The sequence below is a fragment of the Apus apus genome, chromosome 4, assembly GCF_020740795.1.
Source record: "Apus apus isolate bApuApu2 chromosome 4, bApuApu2.pri.cur, whole genome shotgun sequence".
In the NCBI taxonomy this organism is placed as follows: Eukaryota; Metazoa; Chordata; class Aves; order Apodiformes; family Apodidae; genus Apus; species Apus apus.
Window position 1 is genome coordinate 76,038,974 of NC_067285.1, and position 15,999 is coordinate 76,054,972.

Sequence of the window (15,999 nt, forward strand, 5' to 3'; positions counted from 1 at the left end):
GTAACTAACTAAATAGATATATCTACAGCAAAAAGGAGCCTTCAGCACATGGTCTGAAACTGAAAATAATGTGTGGGTGAAAATAAAAGGTAATCTGGGGTTTCAGCAGTGTTCTTAAAGTGCTCTTTAAAGATTTCTCTCCACCACTACATTTGCCCTGTGTTTTCAATGACTGACTGATTACTTGCACTAAGTGGGTGTACTTGGTTCAGTTTTCATTACAAGTACTGTACAAGTTCAGTTTTCATTTGCTTTACTTAAACTAACTACATTATGCTTTTAATAAAAAAAAAAGTCACATAATACACATTTCAGTTTCATGTAGTACAACCCAACACTATGCAACATTTTGAAGACTGGGATTTAGATAATCACTTTCTATCAAAGTTTCAGTGAGCTCATTTAAATCCTTTCCATCTTTAAAAATCATGCCTTACATCTCCAAATAGCTGAGGATGTATGGATTTGGATTTTACAAAACTGGCAACAGCAATGCCAGCTATCAAGCTGGTATCTATACAGGCAACTCCACTTTCCTAAAACTACAGATACACTAACCGAATATTGCCAATATAATAATGCCTTAGGATGGGCTGCCCTCAGGAGGCCAAAATGATACCTCTTCATGGGATAGCACACACTGACACAGTAACTCGACACACGCTCAACACACTTCAAATGCATCTGTTATCATAAAAGAAAGTCTGTAAAAGTTGGTCCTCATGACAGCTCCTTCTTACAGCTGCAATATTAAAAATACACCTCACCAAAGTTTTGTGTCATGCTAGAAACTTTAACTGATAATCATCAATTGCAATTTGTGCCTCAAAAGAAGACTAAGTTAGTAAGCTCACTTCAGCAAGCTGTAAGTTACAAACACATTTCTTAAGAGATAAGCAGAAGTAAGACTCCAATGGTATTTAACAAAAGATTACAGAGAATTTTAAGCAATATGGCAGATAAGAAACATCAGATGAATAAGAACACATGCTCTCACTTCCACTAGGAAAGAAATCACGGAAACTTTGTATATCTAGCAAAAGTGTGGACTGAAGTTTTCAAATTTTAATTGAGAAATCATGTCAGCGAAGTACTCAAGGACAACCACATGCAAAAAACCCCAAAATATTTGTGTTTGGCTGTGCATAAATGCTAACAGTGCAAGATAAAACCTAAATGTCTGTTTTAAATCAAGGACAGTGATATAACAGGCACACCAGAAATACAATGAAAGCAAGAAAAATAAGCAAGATATTGATACAAAAAACATTGTAAAGTCATCAAACGGGATATCAACTCATCAAATAAAATACGAATTGCAGAACAATTTCACTGAGGAAACAGGTGTTAAAATCAGCAGATTTCACTGTAGATGAATGAGAACAATTCACATTGGTAAAAAAAAAAATCAGACCTAAATACATATATAAGGAAAATGAACTCATATTCAGGACTCATATAGTATTCTTATATAGCTTATGAAAATTTAAGTGTAAAGGTTAGGAAAAGGCAAAACAATTAGGTATTATTTTTGGAAGCAGTATCAAACAAAACACCCTTTTTTCTTTTTTTTTTCCCAGATAAATCCACAGTGGATACTAAGTGGTTCCACCTGCTCTTCCCTCAAGAAAATTGAAAAGTAAAGCAAAGGACAACAAAGACAACATAAGGTTCAAGAGCATTCCAGCAACAAGGAACTAAAGGAAATACAACTCTTAAGTCTGAAACAGAAACAACAGAGGCAGGCAGGATACAACAGATGCCTACATAAGAGGGCTGATACAGTGTCACATCAAATATAAGAACCCCTAAGCCTCAACCAGGGGTCTAGGACAACTGTCCACCGCCAACTCTTACGCCAGACGCTTTTCATGGCTGACTCTCAGCCAGAACAATTCTATGTGGATCGGCGCTGTGCTGTTCCTTCCTGCCACTGCAGTCCTCCCTGCAGTGGGGCAGCCACCAGCTCCCCAGCTTCCTGAACAAGACCCTCCTGTATTTCTCCCCACACACCTTCCATCCTGTCTGCATGTTAGCTGGCCCACTTGTGCTGGTGTAGAAGCACCCGGTGGAGGGTTGGTGGCCATGAACAGTTGGCAGTGGAGTTGCCCCTTTCTGCTCAAACAGAACTAACAAATGGCAGATTCAACATATCAATCACAAATTACTGGAGGTACAAGTGCCTTCTAAGGAGACATCACCACACCCTTGATCTGATACTACCCTATGCATTCACTACTTCCATTGTCAAAGAGATCATACAAAGCCAGAGAGAACCCTAATCTGGCAAACATTATTTCTTAGAGTAGGTGTACACAGTAAATGCTAAAATGGATTACCGTTTTTAACTAGTTCTCAGTTTGAAGAAAAAGGGAAAAAATGCCTTTAGGAAATATAACTTTTAGGCTACCAACACTTCAGTCTGGTCCTACAGAAACATCAGTAATGAAAATACAGTATGCACTGCAATATTAAAAAAAAAAAAATTCCTTTGCAGCATGCTGAGATTCTTTTGAGGGTGTTACTTCAGGTTTTAATCACAAATATAAACTAAAAATGCCATTGCTAATAACTTATTTAACAGTTCCCTTACCTTCCAAAAGAAAGGGATAATAATAACTAGGGTCAGAACTCACTCAGGGGAAATTATTTTCAGCCTCCTAAGTTTGGCTTCTGGTCAAGGTGTGTCACACAGACTTTGCCTCTAAAACATTAAGGACAGGTATGGGTAGCAGTCAAGTTACTGACATATTACTACTTGACTAGTAAAAATGGGAGTACTAGCTGTCCTTCACACCTTCAGCACCCTCAGAAAACAATTCACCTGTTCTCTGACCAATTCCTCCTATGCAAGAGAAACATAATTAGCAATTTTATTTTTGTTGCAGAGACAACTCTTCACAGCAAGTAACGCTACCCCTCTACAAAGAGATAAGAAGTAAGATAAGGACTCCTGAAAGGACTAGCTTTAGTGATGTTTTATATTCCAAAGTGATAACACAACCAACCGTAAATCCCCCTGAATATACAACCATTTATTGTATCATTTCTCAATACATACCTGCGAGAAGCTTGAACATGCACTGTTTTCTGGCACACACGTAACATTTCCCAGCTGCACAAATGAAGAAAATCTCAGACTTTGAAGACTCAAAGTTATCATCAGTGGGATCTCTTCTTTCTGTACTTTGGTTTGTGCCAAGATGGGAAGTAATTTCAAAAGCTGAATCCACATCTGGATCATGATGCAACACTGGAGCTAAGAAGTGAAGGTCCTAAGCGATATTCATAGCTTTCTTCAGGGAGGATAAAAACATTGATTACCAAAAATTACTTGACCTCAATAGAAAAGCCTGAGGTCAAATTTTGGGTAATTTTTCAGCAAGGGAGGAGCATTCAGGATCATTTACAGCTTAATAATTACTCTGCTTGAAAAGCTGCTTTGAATAAAATAGATGGCTATTTTATTGACTACACATACATATTAAAGAGCATCTACATAACACAGTAGTGGAACAGAGCGTTCAAGATGACATAAAGTAAAACAACTTAATTTCACCCTCTGAAAGGGATAGGTGTTTTCAAAACATCTATAGAGTCAGTGAAGTCTTTTATGTGGCAAAGTCTGCAACTGTACTGTTCACCACTGCACGTGCAGCTCCAACTCCGAATATTACAGAATAACAGAATGTTAGGGGTTGGAAGGGACCTCGAAAAATTATGTAGTCCAACCCCCCTGCCAGAGCAGGATCCCCTTTACTACGTCACACAGGAACACATGCAGGCGGTGGGTTTTTAGTATCTCCAGTGACGTAGACTTCACAACCTCTCTGGGCAGCCTGTTCCAGTGCTCTGTCACCCTCACAGTGAAGTTTTTCCTTATGTTTACCTGGAACTTCCTATGCTCCAGTTTGCACCCACTGCCCCTTGCCCTATCATTCCACGTCACTGAAAAAAGCCTGGCTTTGTCCTCCTGACACTCACCCTTTACATATTTGTAAACGTTGATGAGGTCACCCTTCAGTCTCCTCTAAGCTCAAGAAACCCAACTCCTTCAGCCTTTCCTAAGGGAGATATTACACTCCCTACATCATCTTTGTGGCTCTGCACTGGACTCTTTCAAGCAGTTCCCTGTCCTTCTTGAACTGAGGGGCCCAGAACTGGACACAATATTCCAGATGCTGCCTCACCAGGACAGAGTAGAGGGGGAGGAGAAACGCCCTTGATCTACTAATCACACCCTTTCTAATACACCCCAGGATGCCACTGGCCTGCTTGGCTACAAGAGCACATCACTGGCTCATGGTCATCATCCTGTCCACCAGGACCCCCACGTCCCTTCTCCCTACACTGCCCTCCAGCAGGTCAGCCCTCAGCCTACACTGCTACATGGGGTTGTTCTTTCCCAGCTGGAAGACTCTTGCCCTGTTGTATTTCATTAAACATCTCTCCACCCAACTCTCCAGCCTATCCAGGTCTCGCTGAATGGCAGCACAGCCTGCTGGTGTGTCAGCCACTCTTCCCAGTTTAGTGTCATCAGCAAACTTGCTGAGGGCACACTCTGTTCCCTCATCCAGGTCATTCATGAATATATTGAATTGTACTGGTTCCAGTACCAGCCCCTGAGGGACTCCACTAGATACAGGCCTCCAACTAGACTCTGTCCCATTGACCACAACTCTCTGACTTCTTCAACCAGTTCACGATCCACTCACTACTCCATCCTCCAGACACACTTCCTCAGTTTAGCTGTGAGGATGCTGTGGGATGCTGTCAAAGGCTTTACTGAAATCAAGATAAACTACATCCACTTCTCTACCATCATCTATCCACCTGGTTATGTCCTCATAAAAGGCTATCAGCTTCCTAATTACCCTCTCATCCTTGATACGCCTAGAGACAGCACTGAGGATAAGTCGTTCCACCAGCTTTCCAGGAATAGAGGTGAGGCTGACTGGTCTATAGTTACCTGGGTCCTCCATCCTCAGGCACCTCTCCCATTCCCCACGACTTACCAAAAATGATGGAGAGTAGCCTAGTGATTTCCACCAGCTCCTTTAGCATCCATGGGTGCATCCCATCAGGATCCATGGATTTATGGATGTCGAGATTCCTTAAATGGACCCTAACCTAGTCCTCATTGACCAAGGTAAGCTCCTCCTTTATCCTGAGTTCTTCTGGGGAGTCATGGGTCTGGAGCTCCTAAGAACAGTCTCCAGCAGTAAAGAAAGAGACAAAGAAGGCATTCAGTAACTCAGCCTTCTTTGTATCCTGTCACCAGGGCACCCACCTTGTACAGCAATGGGCCTATACTGCCTCTACTGTTATTTTTGTTCACAATGTATTTGAAGAAGCCCTTTCTGTTGTCCTTGACCTCTGTTGCAAGGTTTAATTCCAAGGAGGGCTTAGCTTTCCTAGTTACCCCCCTTACATCTTCTGAAAACAGAGGGCCGACCTTCTATTCTTCCTTGTGGAAGAGGCTGTTGTATGGCTGGAAGGCCTATCTGACCATGGTAAGACCTCTGGTATAGGTTGCCTATCATCCACATCCCCATTAGACTGGCTGTCTTCCAGCAGCGCTTCATATCTATTCTGGATAGGAGCTTCTATAAATATATTAACAACAGAGAGAACAGGGAGACCCTTCATCCCCTATTGGATGCAGGAGGCACTCCCTGCAGCCGGGGAGCCTGGACACACCTACATGTTTGCATGGGACCTGTCTGGGTCTCCACATTTCTTTGGACAACAGCCTTTGGCCGAGTTGCGACCATAGCTGGTCCTTCGAATGACTAAGCAGGCACACTGCCAGGACATGCCTAAATGACTCACCACACCCACTTTGTTCCATCTTGATCACTGCACAGGGATCTGTGACCCCTGCACTCCTGAGGTGTTTAAATAGCCCGCTGGGGCTGTAGCTCCACCCATGCCTCACCTCCCTCTCTCACAAGATGGTCAGTTCAGGAAGGGGATTGCTCCACTCAACTCACTTCAGGGAAGAAAAAAATTTAAAAATAATTTCAGAAAAAGCACCAAGGGCTGCTTGCAGTGCTCTCTTTGGCCATCACCCTGGCAATGCCTGCACCACATCAGCCCCTACTGTGAAAGTTGCCAGGTCCTGGCAGCTTCCTCCTCTTACCTGGGTTTTCTCTGCTGAAGGAAGCTCTGATCCACCCTGTCCACCAAGATCCGATGCTCCGGTCACTGATGTAGATGGCTCTGGGGCAACTGGTCTCAGCGAGTGTTTGTTTGTTCAGTTTTGGACATTTGAACTAGCAACTCCAGTGACCAATGAACAGTCCTTCAATATATAGCACGTGCTACCGGATTAAATGAGTTGCTGTACATACATTCAAGAATGGTACTGAGCAGGTTTTGTCGATACAAAAACACATTACATATAATCTCCTAAACACAATTTAGGTATGCTGGAAATCTAGAAGCTCCTAGCTTTGTAGCACTAGCTGCAAAGAAACAAAAACCAAAGGCAACTGCTTGCCACTTTGTAGGGATTGATAAGAATAAAAAATTATACAGTTTGCAACCTTCACCCTAGATGAAAAACTTAATGCAATCATACCTGCCAAGCCATAAGCATATCTGCGCTTTATTAACTTTTGTGTAACATGATATTTGAAAGAAAATCTTGACCCTATCCCAAATTGGAAAACATAACTTCAAAAAAATATAGTGCTTTAAAAATTATACAGCATGTTATTTAAAACTATCAACATACCAAAACCAGATTTTTTCAAATTCTTATATGCACAGACTTCATAATACCAAATGGACTCTTCAGGTAGCTAAATGTACACACTGGACTTCACCGCTGCTGAATTTCTCCTCTGATTAAATAATATCAAGTCAATTACATATATCAATCTCCAACTAACTTCCATACCCCTCCCTTTAACTATTATATCTTTATATACTCCCATAATGACATTTAAGTAGATGCTTATTCTAGGTAGTATTTAAGTCATAAGCTGCAAACCTCCATCTACAACTAGAGTACTCCCTGTAACATAAGGGGACTCTAGGAGAAAGACAACAGCTTGTGCAACTTCCCGAGGCTCTCCAAATCTTCCAAGGATAATTGCTTTCTTCAACTCATCTTCTTCCAAATGAGCAGTCATCTCTGTGTGAATAAAGCCTAAGAGAGGAGAGATATTTGAAGAGTTACCTAATCTTCAACTAAATTCCTCTAGTGTATTTTCCCTGGAATCCTCCAAAGTGAAATCTACTACCAGGACTCAGGGCCAGCTACCACTCTTCAAGGTTTCAGAAGTCAGTCCACATAATTTTATTGCCAAGACCAATTTTTTAACCTAAGCAATAAATTATCTCCCAGTTTTGGAAGCACTGATGTAACAATCAAAATGCACTGATCTCTAGAAGTCCATTAAGAAAAATAAATAAATAAAAAGGTAACTAAAATTTGGTCCCAAAACCATATTTAGCATCATTTTGCAGAAAGACAAAATAGTTATTTCACCAAAACACTCTAAATAAAAACATGAGTATGAAATCTCTGGCAAGAAACCCCTGCAGCTTGCAAGTGTTTCTATTATATTTTGGAATTTACAGCACTGTTTGCATCATTTCTAAGATAGCATTCACTGTAAGAATATTTCTTGACATATCAGAAAGACACTTTACAATCTGAGATTCAGTTTTCCTGCTGCTGCACTTCTCTTCACATAAGCTGCAGCTTCAAAAAGAGCTGACTTGATCAGCCTTCTAGCTACCACCAAAATGGAAAGTCCTAGTTTTGCTTTCTACTGCACAGCTCTTCCCTTTTACAATGGCTCTGGACCTGTCATAAAGCTGTTCAAATCACTAACAATAAAAAGTATTTTACCCATCTAGTTTGCAAGCTGAACTGCTTCATGAAGAGGTCTGAAAGGCATTAGAGCAAGGACAAGGTGAGCTGCAGAGTACACAGCTGTAAGTGCAAAAAGTCAGAAAAGACAAAGATTTTTCTTAAGGGTGGTGGTTTGCTTGGGCTAGATGGTCTTAGGAAATCACAGCCTTGTCCTTGCAAAACTTTCTTTCCAGAACCTCTCCTTTTACTACAGGGATACACAAGGATGCTTTCATACCAGCTTCTTGTAGTCCTTCATGCTTCTCTAATAACAAATAAGCATTCTCTAGCAGGAGATGAGGGTAGCTGTCTGTATGTAATGAATTCTAATGCTCCCATCTGCAAGGACAGCAGGATGTAAAGTTGGAACCAAGCAAAAAAGAAATTTATTATGTAATACTGGATAGAGTAACAGGTGGACACACTGTTCCAAATTTCTCAGTGTTCCCTTAAAATCCTAAAGGTTTTGTACAAGAACACATTGCACTTTAAACTGAAAAACATTAACTTACAAAAGTTGAAGAAAATAATAGAAGCTACTTTCAGGGTACAGGAAATATCCAGCAGTTTTGATCATGTATTGCAAGAGTCAAGGAAGTAGGAACTAACCTGGAGCAACCACGTTGACTCGAATTTGCCTTTTCCCCACTTCTTTAGCAAGAGAGCGTGAAAATCCAACTAATCCTGCTTTGGTAGCACTGTATACACTTTGACCAGAGTTGCCTTTAAGTCCTACAATACTTCCTAAAATAAACATCAAATAGAAGGAGAGATTCAATTACTAATTAGAAAATTTGTACTAGCTTTATTATTTAGTTTTAAATTTGGAATGGAAAATGAAATTATAAGAAAAGGAATTAAAAATATATTACTAAATGTACTTTATAGCCTACTGCTGGGATAAGTAAATACCTTGATTATCAGTGATTTTTGTGGAATCCGTATATTCATGTTGACCAAAAGGCACCAGGAGTGTAAAATCAAGAGCTTTCTAAAAAAATACCTTTGCAAAGAGGAAAAAAAAGAAACCAACTGTACCTATTTGATTCTTAGTGAATAACTAGCTGTCAGTAGATTTAGCTACTGAAAGAGCTGATAGAGAATGGTAAAATTATTTTTTCAATAAAATATAAATTCTGAAGTGTTTTTTACTGAAATATGCTGGTTTTACATAAGCATTAATGAAGAAATGCTAAACACAGGAGATCTAAATTCAAAGAAACTAGTCAATTGTAATCAGCAACATTTCAGCATGTTACACCTGCTAAACCTTTCCAAAAAACTACTGCATAGAATCCAACTGGATTAGACAAGCAACTTACCGATATTGACAATAGCACCTCCCTGTTGTTGTATCATGCTTTTTACAGCAGCTTTGCATGTCAACATTGTTCCCAATAGGTTAGTATGAATCTGGGCTATCATATCTTCAGTCTTGGTTCTCAGTAACAAGCCATCCCTGACAAACAGACCAAAAAACCCAAAAGAACTCACTGAACAATCCCAATGATTACATTTATTCATAATAAAACACCACTGATTCATGGAATATTATTGGGGATTTATATGATTCTAGCATTCAAAATTATGACACTGCAAAGATGATGCGTAGCAAGAAAAAAATTAGACATTCTTCTGGCAGCAAAGGGTCCTTTGCAGATAGGTATCAAACATTGTTTTGAACCATTTCAGGGGGAAATGGAAGAAACAGGAGTAGAGGGGGAATTAATAAGTTCAGAACAGAAATTACAGTGAAAGCTATATCCCCTGTTGGAATTCTACCTTCACATCAGGAATGAAGTTTGGGTGAGTGCTTAATACTGTTCTCAGCTGTACTCGTTAACAATACTCTTACTAAATGTAAAGGCCCTTCACACCATGTTACATGAAGATGCTGTCATCTAGAGTTACATATCATCTTGTAACATATAACTAACCTGTTGATTCCAGCTGCATTAACCAGGTAGTTAATAGGACCTAAATGCCTCTGCATCTCCTCAAAAGTATTTTGGACTTCTTGTTCACTGGATACATCACATCTAAGTGCCAGATGTCCTGCTGTAATGAAGTAATGGCACAACATGATAATAGCAAAAGACAGTATACCCTTCATAAACCTTCTTCAGAATTTATCAAGTCAATTGTTAAAATAGACATTGGACTAGTTGTAACATGAGAAACCCATTTTATCACCAGAGAATTAAATAAAAATAATTTTACAAGTATTGTATTGATTAGTTACATGACAATTTCTTGTTTTTATTTAGCCTTTTGAAACCAGAAGCTCAGACTGGTCAGTTCTGGCTTGGTTGGGAACCATGGATGACTCAGTTCATATTACCACCCTGTTGTGATCTTGAACAACTCTCTTCATCTTACCTGTTCTATCCGTAAGATATAAACTGTAGAATACTTAACTTTCCCAAAGAGTATTGTGAAAATTGTACCGATATGGCTTTCTTTCAAATTTCTCAGCTTTTAATTTCATTTTAATCTAGGTAAAACAATGAGGTTTACTTTATTACTTAGTACTTTTAAAAGTTAACTAATCACTAGACAATGAAGAAAGTATTGCATAGCAGTATACATACCACCAAGATTACGTGCAGTGGTTTGGGCTACTTCCAGATTTCTAGCAATAATTGCCAAGCGGCAGCCTCTCTGTGCCAGTAATTCTGCAACAGCTTTTCCTATTCCTCGGGATCCTCCGAAAATGGCACAAACCTTGCCCATCTTCAAAAATAATTCACAAATTGCAATTCAACTATGACTTTCACATTCAATATAGCAGAGAATAACCACTGTTATTGTCAGCATCACAGCCTGTACTAATCTGCAGCGTTTTGTAACATCAGATTACAGAATTAGGGTTTGTTAATTTTTTTATTCACCAAAAAATTAATACTTGAACTAAATTAGACACCACTTCTACAAATGCAAGCTAGTTCTTAATAATTTCTGAACTAGTAAAAAAATTACACATGTAACCTAGCCTTTCAACTCTAGGGTTAAAACTCCTATCCAGTTGATGAAATGTGTTACTTTACTATCTAAAGACCATAACATATTGTACAGCTGTTTATTCAAAGCCAATCTAGTAGTTCTATTGTTCTTGTAAGCACTACTCGTACTAAAGTAATTTAACCTCAAGGTCTCACCCCATCTTAAGTATCTGTGTTGGATTTCCACATTACAAACATTACTGAGCATGATCTAATACTACAGCATTCACACTAGTTTTATACTAAGTTACCCTACATAATACTATGTTTCACCACTAGCCTTAGGTTTTTTTTGTTTCTACCTCTGAAGAAAAAAAAACACTTTTTGAAATGTGATATGATTGTGAATTAGCTAGCTCAGATGTCTAGAAAGGAGTTTAAGAGAAAGAACTTCTGTAGAACGAGCTTTTATTCTGCAATTTCTAGAAACCAATCAGCTGTTCTGGGATTTCCAGACAAGCCACAGCCAGAATCCAAGCAATAGTAATTAACCTCTTTTCCATACAGATGAATAAATACTTTTTGAACCCAGTTAAACTTTGTCTCCATAACATCCTGAGTCAACAAAGTTTCATTATTTATGAAAAAGTACTTACTTTTGTTCTTAACTTGCTTTCTGATCAGAGACTACTGTGCATTTCTCTTCATACCATTCCCTTACTGTTTGTAACTTCTGAAGCTACTCTTCTGCACATTACTCTCCTCCTGTATCCTCTTCTGGGTCTATTTAGTTACTCTTACACCCATGCAAGCCATCCTGTATCTCACTAAGACTGTCCAAACTCTTAATCCTGCCAGCCCACTCTTTGCATTACCTAGGTCTATTATACCTTTTTTGATGTGCAATAACCAGAAAAGCACAGAGTCTCAAACATACAAGGACACCATCAACTCATACAATGGCAAACTGATTTTAGTCTTCTATGACAGGGCCTGAAAGAGAAGCCTTTTCTGCAACAGAAAGTAACCCCATGTGTCTACTTCCACTAGCAAGCTTAAATTGGCTTCCTAAGAGCTGGAAGAGGATTAAATATCTGCTTCTCAGGTGGTGGCCCTTTTGAAAGAATACATACAAAATTACGTCCTGCACGAAAGCAATTATTTAGTGATAAAAAAAGACAGTGATACCTCACCAAGTTTTGGGCAGTCTTCATTAGGTAGCTAGATTGCAAGAGATTAATCAAGAGGTCTTGAACCCCAGTAACTAAACCTCTGATGGTCTTAGCAGACTAAAGGCAACCCATGACAGATGACAGATTTGTTAGCATCAGTCTTAGTCTGCCTTCCCCACCACCACTGCTCTCCTCTTATAGACTTAGCCACAAAGTCCCTTGGATTGTTGCAACAATATTGCGCTAGGATTTTTTCTCCATTTCCTCCTCTGTACTTCGTTCTTACCAGCACTGACCATACCTACTCTCTTATTTTTATTTGAAATACAGAATAATATAGATTAAAAAGGACCTCTGGAAGTCATCTTGTCTAACTCCTCCACCCCAAGCAATGACACGTGAGACATCTTATACTATTTATAAATGCTGTCAGATATATATATATATATATATATATATATATGCTCTTTTACAAAAAATTCTTAACATGCTTAGCTACACAGGACCCAGACAGCTGCCTGTGGGGAGAAAATTTTAAAATGTATGGATCTACCCTTCCTGTTCTCTCCAAAGGAAAAGCTCTTGGTGATTCTACCATTCTCTGGAAGCAGAGTGAAAGCCCCCTGTGCAACAGCTAGGTATTTACGGGAGGCGGACAAGGTCTACTTCCAACACCACAATATGCAATTTGTGCTTTAGCACAAAAGAGCCATACAGATTCTTTAGAGGTGTGACCTGGGGAATACTGCAGAAGGAGGACGAATAAAGCTACACTCCCTGGTCAACCAAAGGCAAGGAAGACGAGCACCTTTTGAGCGACAGGTTCTTTTCCAGGTCGCCGCGCAGCACACACAAGCACCGGTTCCACCTCTGCCCTCCGGAGTCCTTCTCTGCTTTCAGAACGCAGTACTGAACCTGTGACCACCAGGGCCCGCAAACGGCACTGCCGCTACCCAGCCCCTCACGGCGCACGGCCCCAGGCGGCCGGAGAACGTTCCAGCCACGGCGACTCGGGACACCGAGCCGGCCGGGCCGCGCAGGCCGCGGAGCTCAGCCCTCTCACGCCGCCCGGTCAGGACATCGCCCCCAGCCCCCGCCCCCGCGGACAACCCGTACTCGTCTCGCCCCAAACCTTTTATTTCCCCTCCTCTCCCTCCCGTTTTCGGGCGAAAGCGCAGACACCCGGGCTCCCTCCGCCCTCCCGCGGCCCGGGCCGCCGCTCCCGCCCCGCCCCCCCGGCCCAGCGCGCCCTCCCGGCCCAGCGCGCCCTCCCGCTGCCGCCGCCCGCAACGGCCGCGCGCGCGCCCCGCGAGGGCCAACCGGCCCCGCCCCGGGGAGCGGGGGGGGGAGCGGGGAGGGCCTCGGCGCCCGGGGGCGGCCCGGCCGGCCGGCCGGAGGGAGGCGGAAGCAGCGGCAGCGGCGGGGCCGCTGCTCCCTGCCCAGCGGCCGGACTCGAGGTGCAGCCCGAGGCGCGGGGCCGGGCCGGGCCGGGCCGGGCGGCGTGTCCCCCCGCCCCGGCCGCTCGTGGCCCCAGGAAACTGCAGGAAAAACGGGTTTTATAACGTACCTCAGGGCGCCTGGTTTCCCAGCGCCTTTGTGCTTGCTTTCCCTCCGGAGGCTTTTTGTCCTCCTCCGGGTCTGAACCGCCCGGACGCGGGCGGCACCGGGTGCGCAGCGGGGGCGAAGCGCCTGGCGCGGGAGCCGCTGCCGCCGGTGACGGCGGGAAAGGGCGGCGGGCCCGGGAGGCCTGGGCCGGGGCGAGCGGGAGGCCTGGGGCCAGGCCCGGGAGGCTGCCTCGCTAACCTGCTGCTCGCTGCCCTGTCCCTCATTCCCCCCTTCGTATTTCCTTGCTCCAAATTCCCTAAGATCTTGCGTGCGGCATAACTATACCAGCAGAGCTCAACTGGAACCAAAGATGGATAAACCCAAAGTAATGAAACACCTGTGAGAGTTCCCACTTAGTAACCAAAAAAAATTTCATTATATGCAATTAAACTAATACAAAAAACCTGCTATGTTTTAACAGTAATGCTATTAACATGTCTGATGATTTGCTGGAGGAGTTTCTGTGGACTCCCAAGTCCCACCTCCTGAAGGCATTTTTCCACCTGAGAAATAAGAATGAACCTGAGCACAATTGTGGATGAGAGGACACTCTTGATTTTTATATATATATATATATATATATATATATATATATATATATATATATATATATATATATATATTTAAGATTTAAAAAAATACCATTAGAAGGTTCCACAAAGTAATGAGTCAAAATCACACTGGAGCTTCAATGAGCTCAGTGGGAGTGTAACTTCCTACAGTTCTTGCTTTTGACTTGAAAGTAGTTATTCAGGATTTCAGATTATAAATGTTTCCAGGGGAGCTGTAGAGAATTTAATACCATTACATGTATTCATGTAGGATTCTTTTTCAATGGATCAGTCTTTACATGTAGAAGGAAAAGCAGATTTAGATTACTAAACAAATTAACATTTGTAAAAAAAAAAAAAAATCTTTAAGAAAAGCTGTTGTGCAAAATTAGTTTATTTTAGCAAGTATATTTATATCGTAAACTGGCCCTGTTTTCAAAAGAGTAAATGAGATTTTGTGATCCAGTAACATTTCAGAATATGCCATATTCTGAAAAGTCAGAGATCCCAGTGATGAGTAAGAGAGCTGAGACTGTGACTCAGAATAGTCTCAGACCAAGACTTCTGGTCTCTAGCGTAAGGATCAAGGTTCACAGGGGGAAATGATGGCTTTTTCTTCAAGTAAGACATATAAGCAAAGGAACACAGAAGGGGAAAATAACGTCCTTAGTGATATGGCATCTTCTCTGAAGACGTGTGTGCTACAGACAGAATAACTATGAGCACTATATCGTAAGAGGACAGCAGCAGGCAGATTTTATGTGAAAATTATATTAGGAATTATGACTTTAACCTATTTGTGATCTCTGTCTTCATCCAGAGTGCTGAGCCATCCTTGTTAAAGAAGTTAAAGAAAAGCTGATCTTTGCTGTACTGTTAGGACTTTGCTGACACAGAGTAAGCATGAGCTTCACTGTATTTTTTTTAGAACTGTGTTATAGTTGACCAAGTAAAATATCCTTTTCAAAAGTTCAGACAAGATTCTGTTCAATTCTTGTTTTTTAACTGAGTGTTTAAAACAAGATGTGTGTTCATTCATTGGCCAAAGTGACATTAGCCTTTTTCCTCCGGATGCCTGGGTAAATGATGAGATCAGCTAGTCTAAGCAGAATTCATCTGAGCCAGTTTATTCACACAGACTTCCCATTAAAGCAAGATGAGCTAGTGGCATCCAAGAAAGAAACCAGTGTCATACTGAGTACCTCTCCTTTTTGGGGGACAGCACCTGATACATGAACTTGAGCTGATGGACCTGCTCCATCAATCATGTCCAGATCTGTAACAGCTAGTTCCATACCAGCCACTATTATGCCTGGATTACTATTAATGTGGAATTGTAAGTTAATAATTCTGGTATGGCTCTCTATGTGACCATACACACATACATTTGCAACCTGCCCACAATATACAAAATGATGCAGCTGTCTTCCCTGAAGCCTAATGCATTCAGGCATTAAAAACACTTCCTAATTTTTTTTTTTTCTTTTCTTAAAATGTTTCAATCATTCTTCCACACAACTGAGCTTCTGCTTTCAAGTAAGTATTTCTCTCTTAAGAGGGGAAAAACCATAATATCTTCAAACTGGACAGGATATTTAATGTATCTAAAAGCATAAAATGCACATCAAAGCACGATGACACAAAACAGGGCAACTAGCTGCTGCTGTAACTGAGGTCCCCTGTATCACCTATTTTAAATTATTATTGGGTTTGGATTTTGAAGCTAGATTTACAATGGAACTTAAGCACAAATCATTAACCACATTGGTGCCCAAGTCTGTGGGCTCATAAACTTCTGCCAGAAGTCACACATGAAAGAGTCACGCTGCTCAAGGGTCCGGCAGCATTTTCAGAGTGCTCCT

At 41.3% G+C, this 15,999-nt stretch overlaps 1 protein-coding gene across 2 annotated transcripts; it reads right to left on the bottom strand.

Moving 5' to 3' along the window:
* Nucleotides 1-6,594: 6,594 nt before the first annotated feature.
* Nucleotides 6,595-13,137, bottom strand: CBR4 (carbonyl reductase 4). 2 transcript variants are annotated; one of them, XM_051616493.1, is made up of 7 exons: nucleotides 12,790-13,137; nucleotides 10,459-10,600; nucleotides 9,805-9,925; nucleotides 9,190-9,326; nucleotides 8,477-8,611; nucleotides 8,106-8,206; nucleotides 7,061-7,156 (listed from the first exon to the last, which is right to left on the bottom strand). In XM_051616493.1, the coding sequence occupies exons 2-6, from the start codon at nucleotides 10,598-10,600 to the stop codon at nucleotides 8,154-8,156; spliced, it is 588 nt and encodes a 195-aa protein (XP_051472453.1). In that variant the 5' UTR covers nucleotides 12,790-13,137; the 3' UTR covers nucleotides 7,061-7,156; nucleotides 8,106-8,153. The 2 variants fall into 2 exon arrangements, with proteins under 2 accessions (XP_051472452.1, XP_051472453.1); XM_051616492.1 differs by lacking the exon at nucleotides 8,106-8,206 and having other exon boundaries at nucleotides 6,595-7,156; nucleotides 12,790-13,132.
* Nucleotides 13,138-15,999: the final 2,862 nt, after the last annotated feature.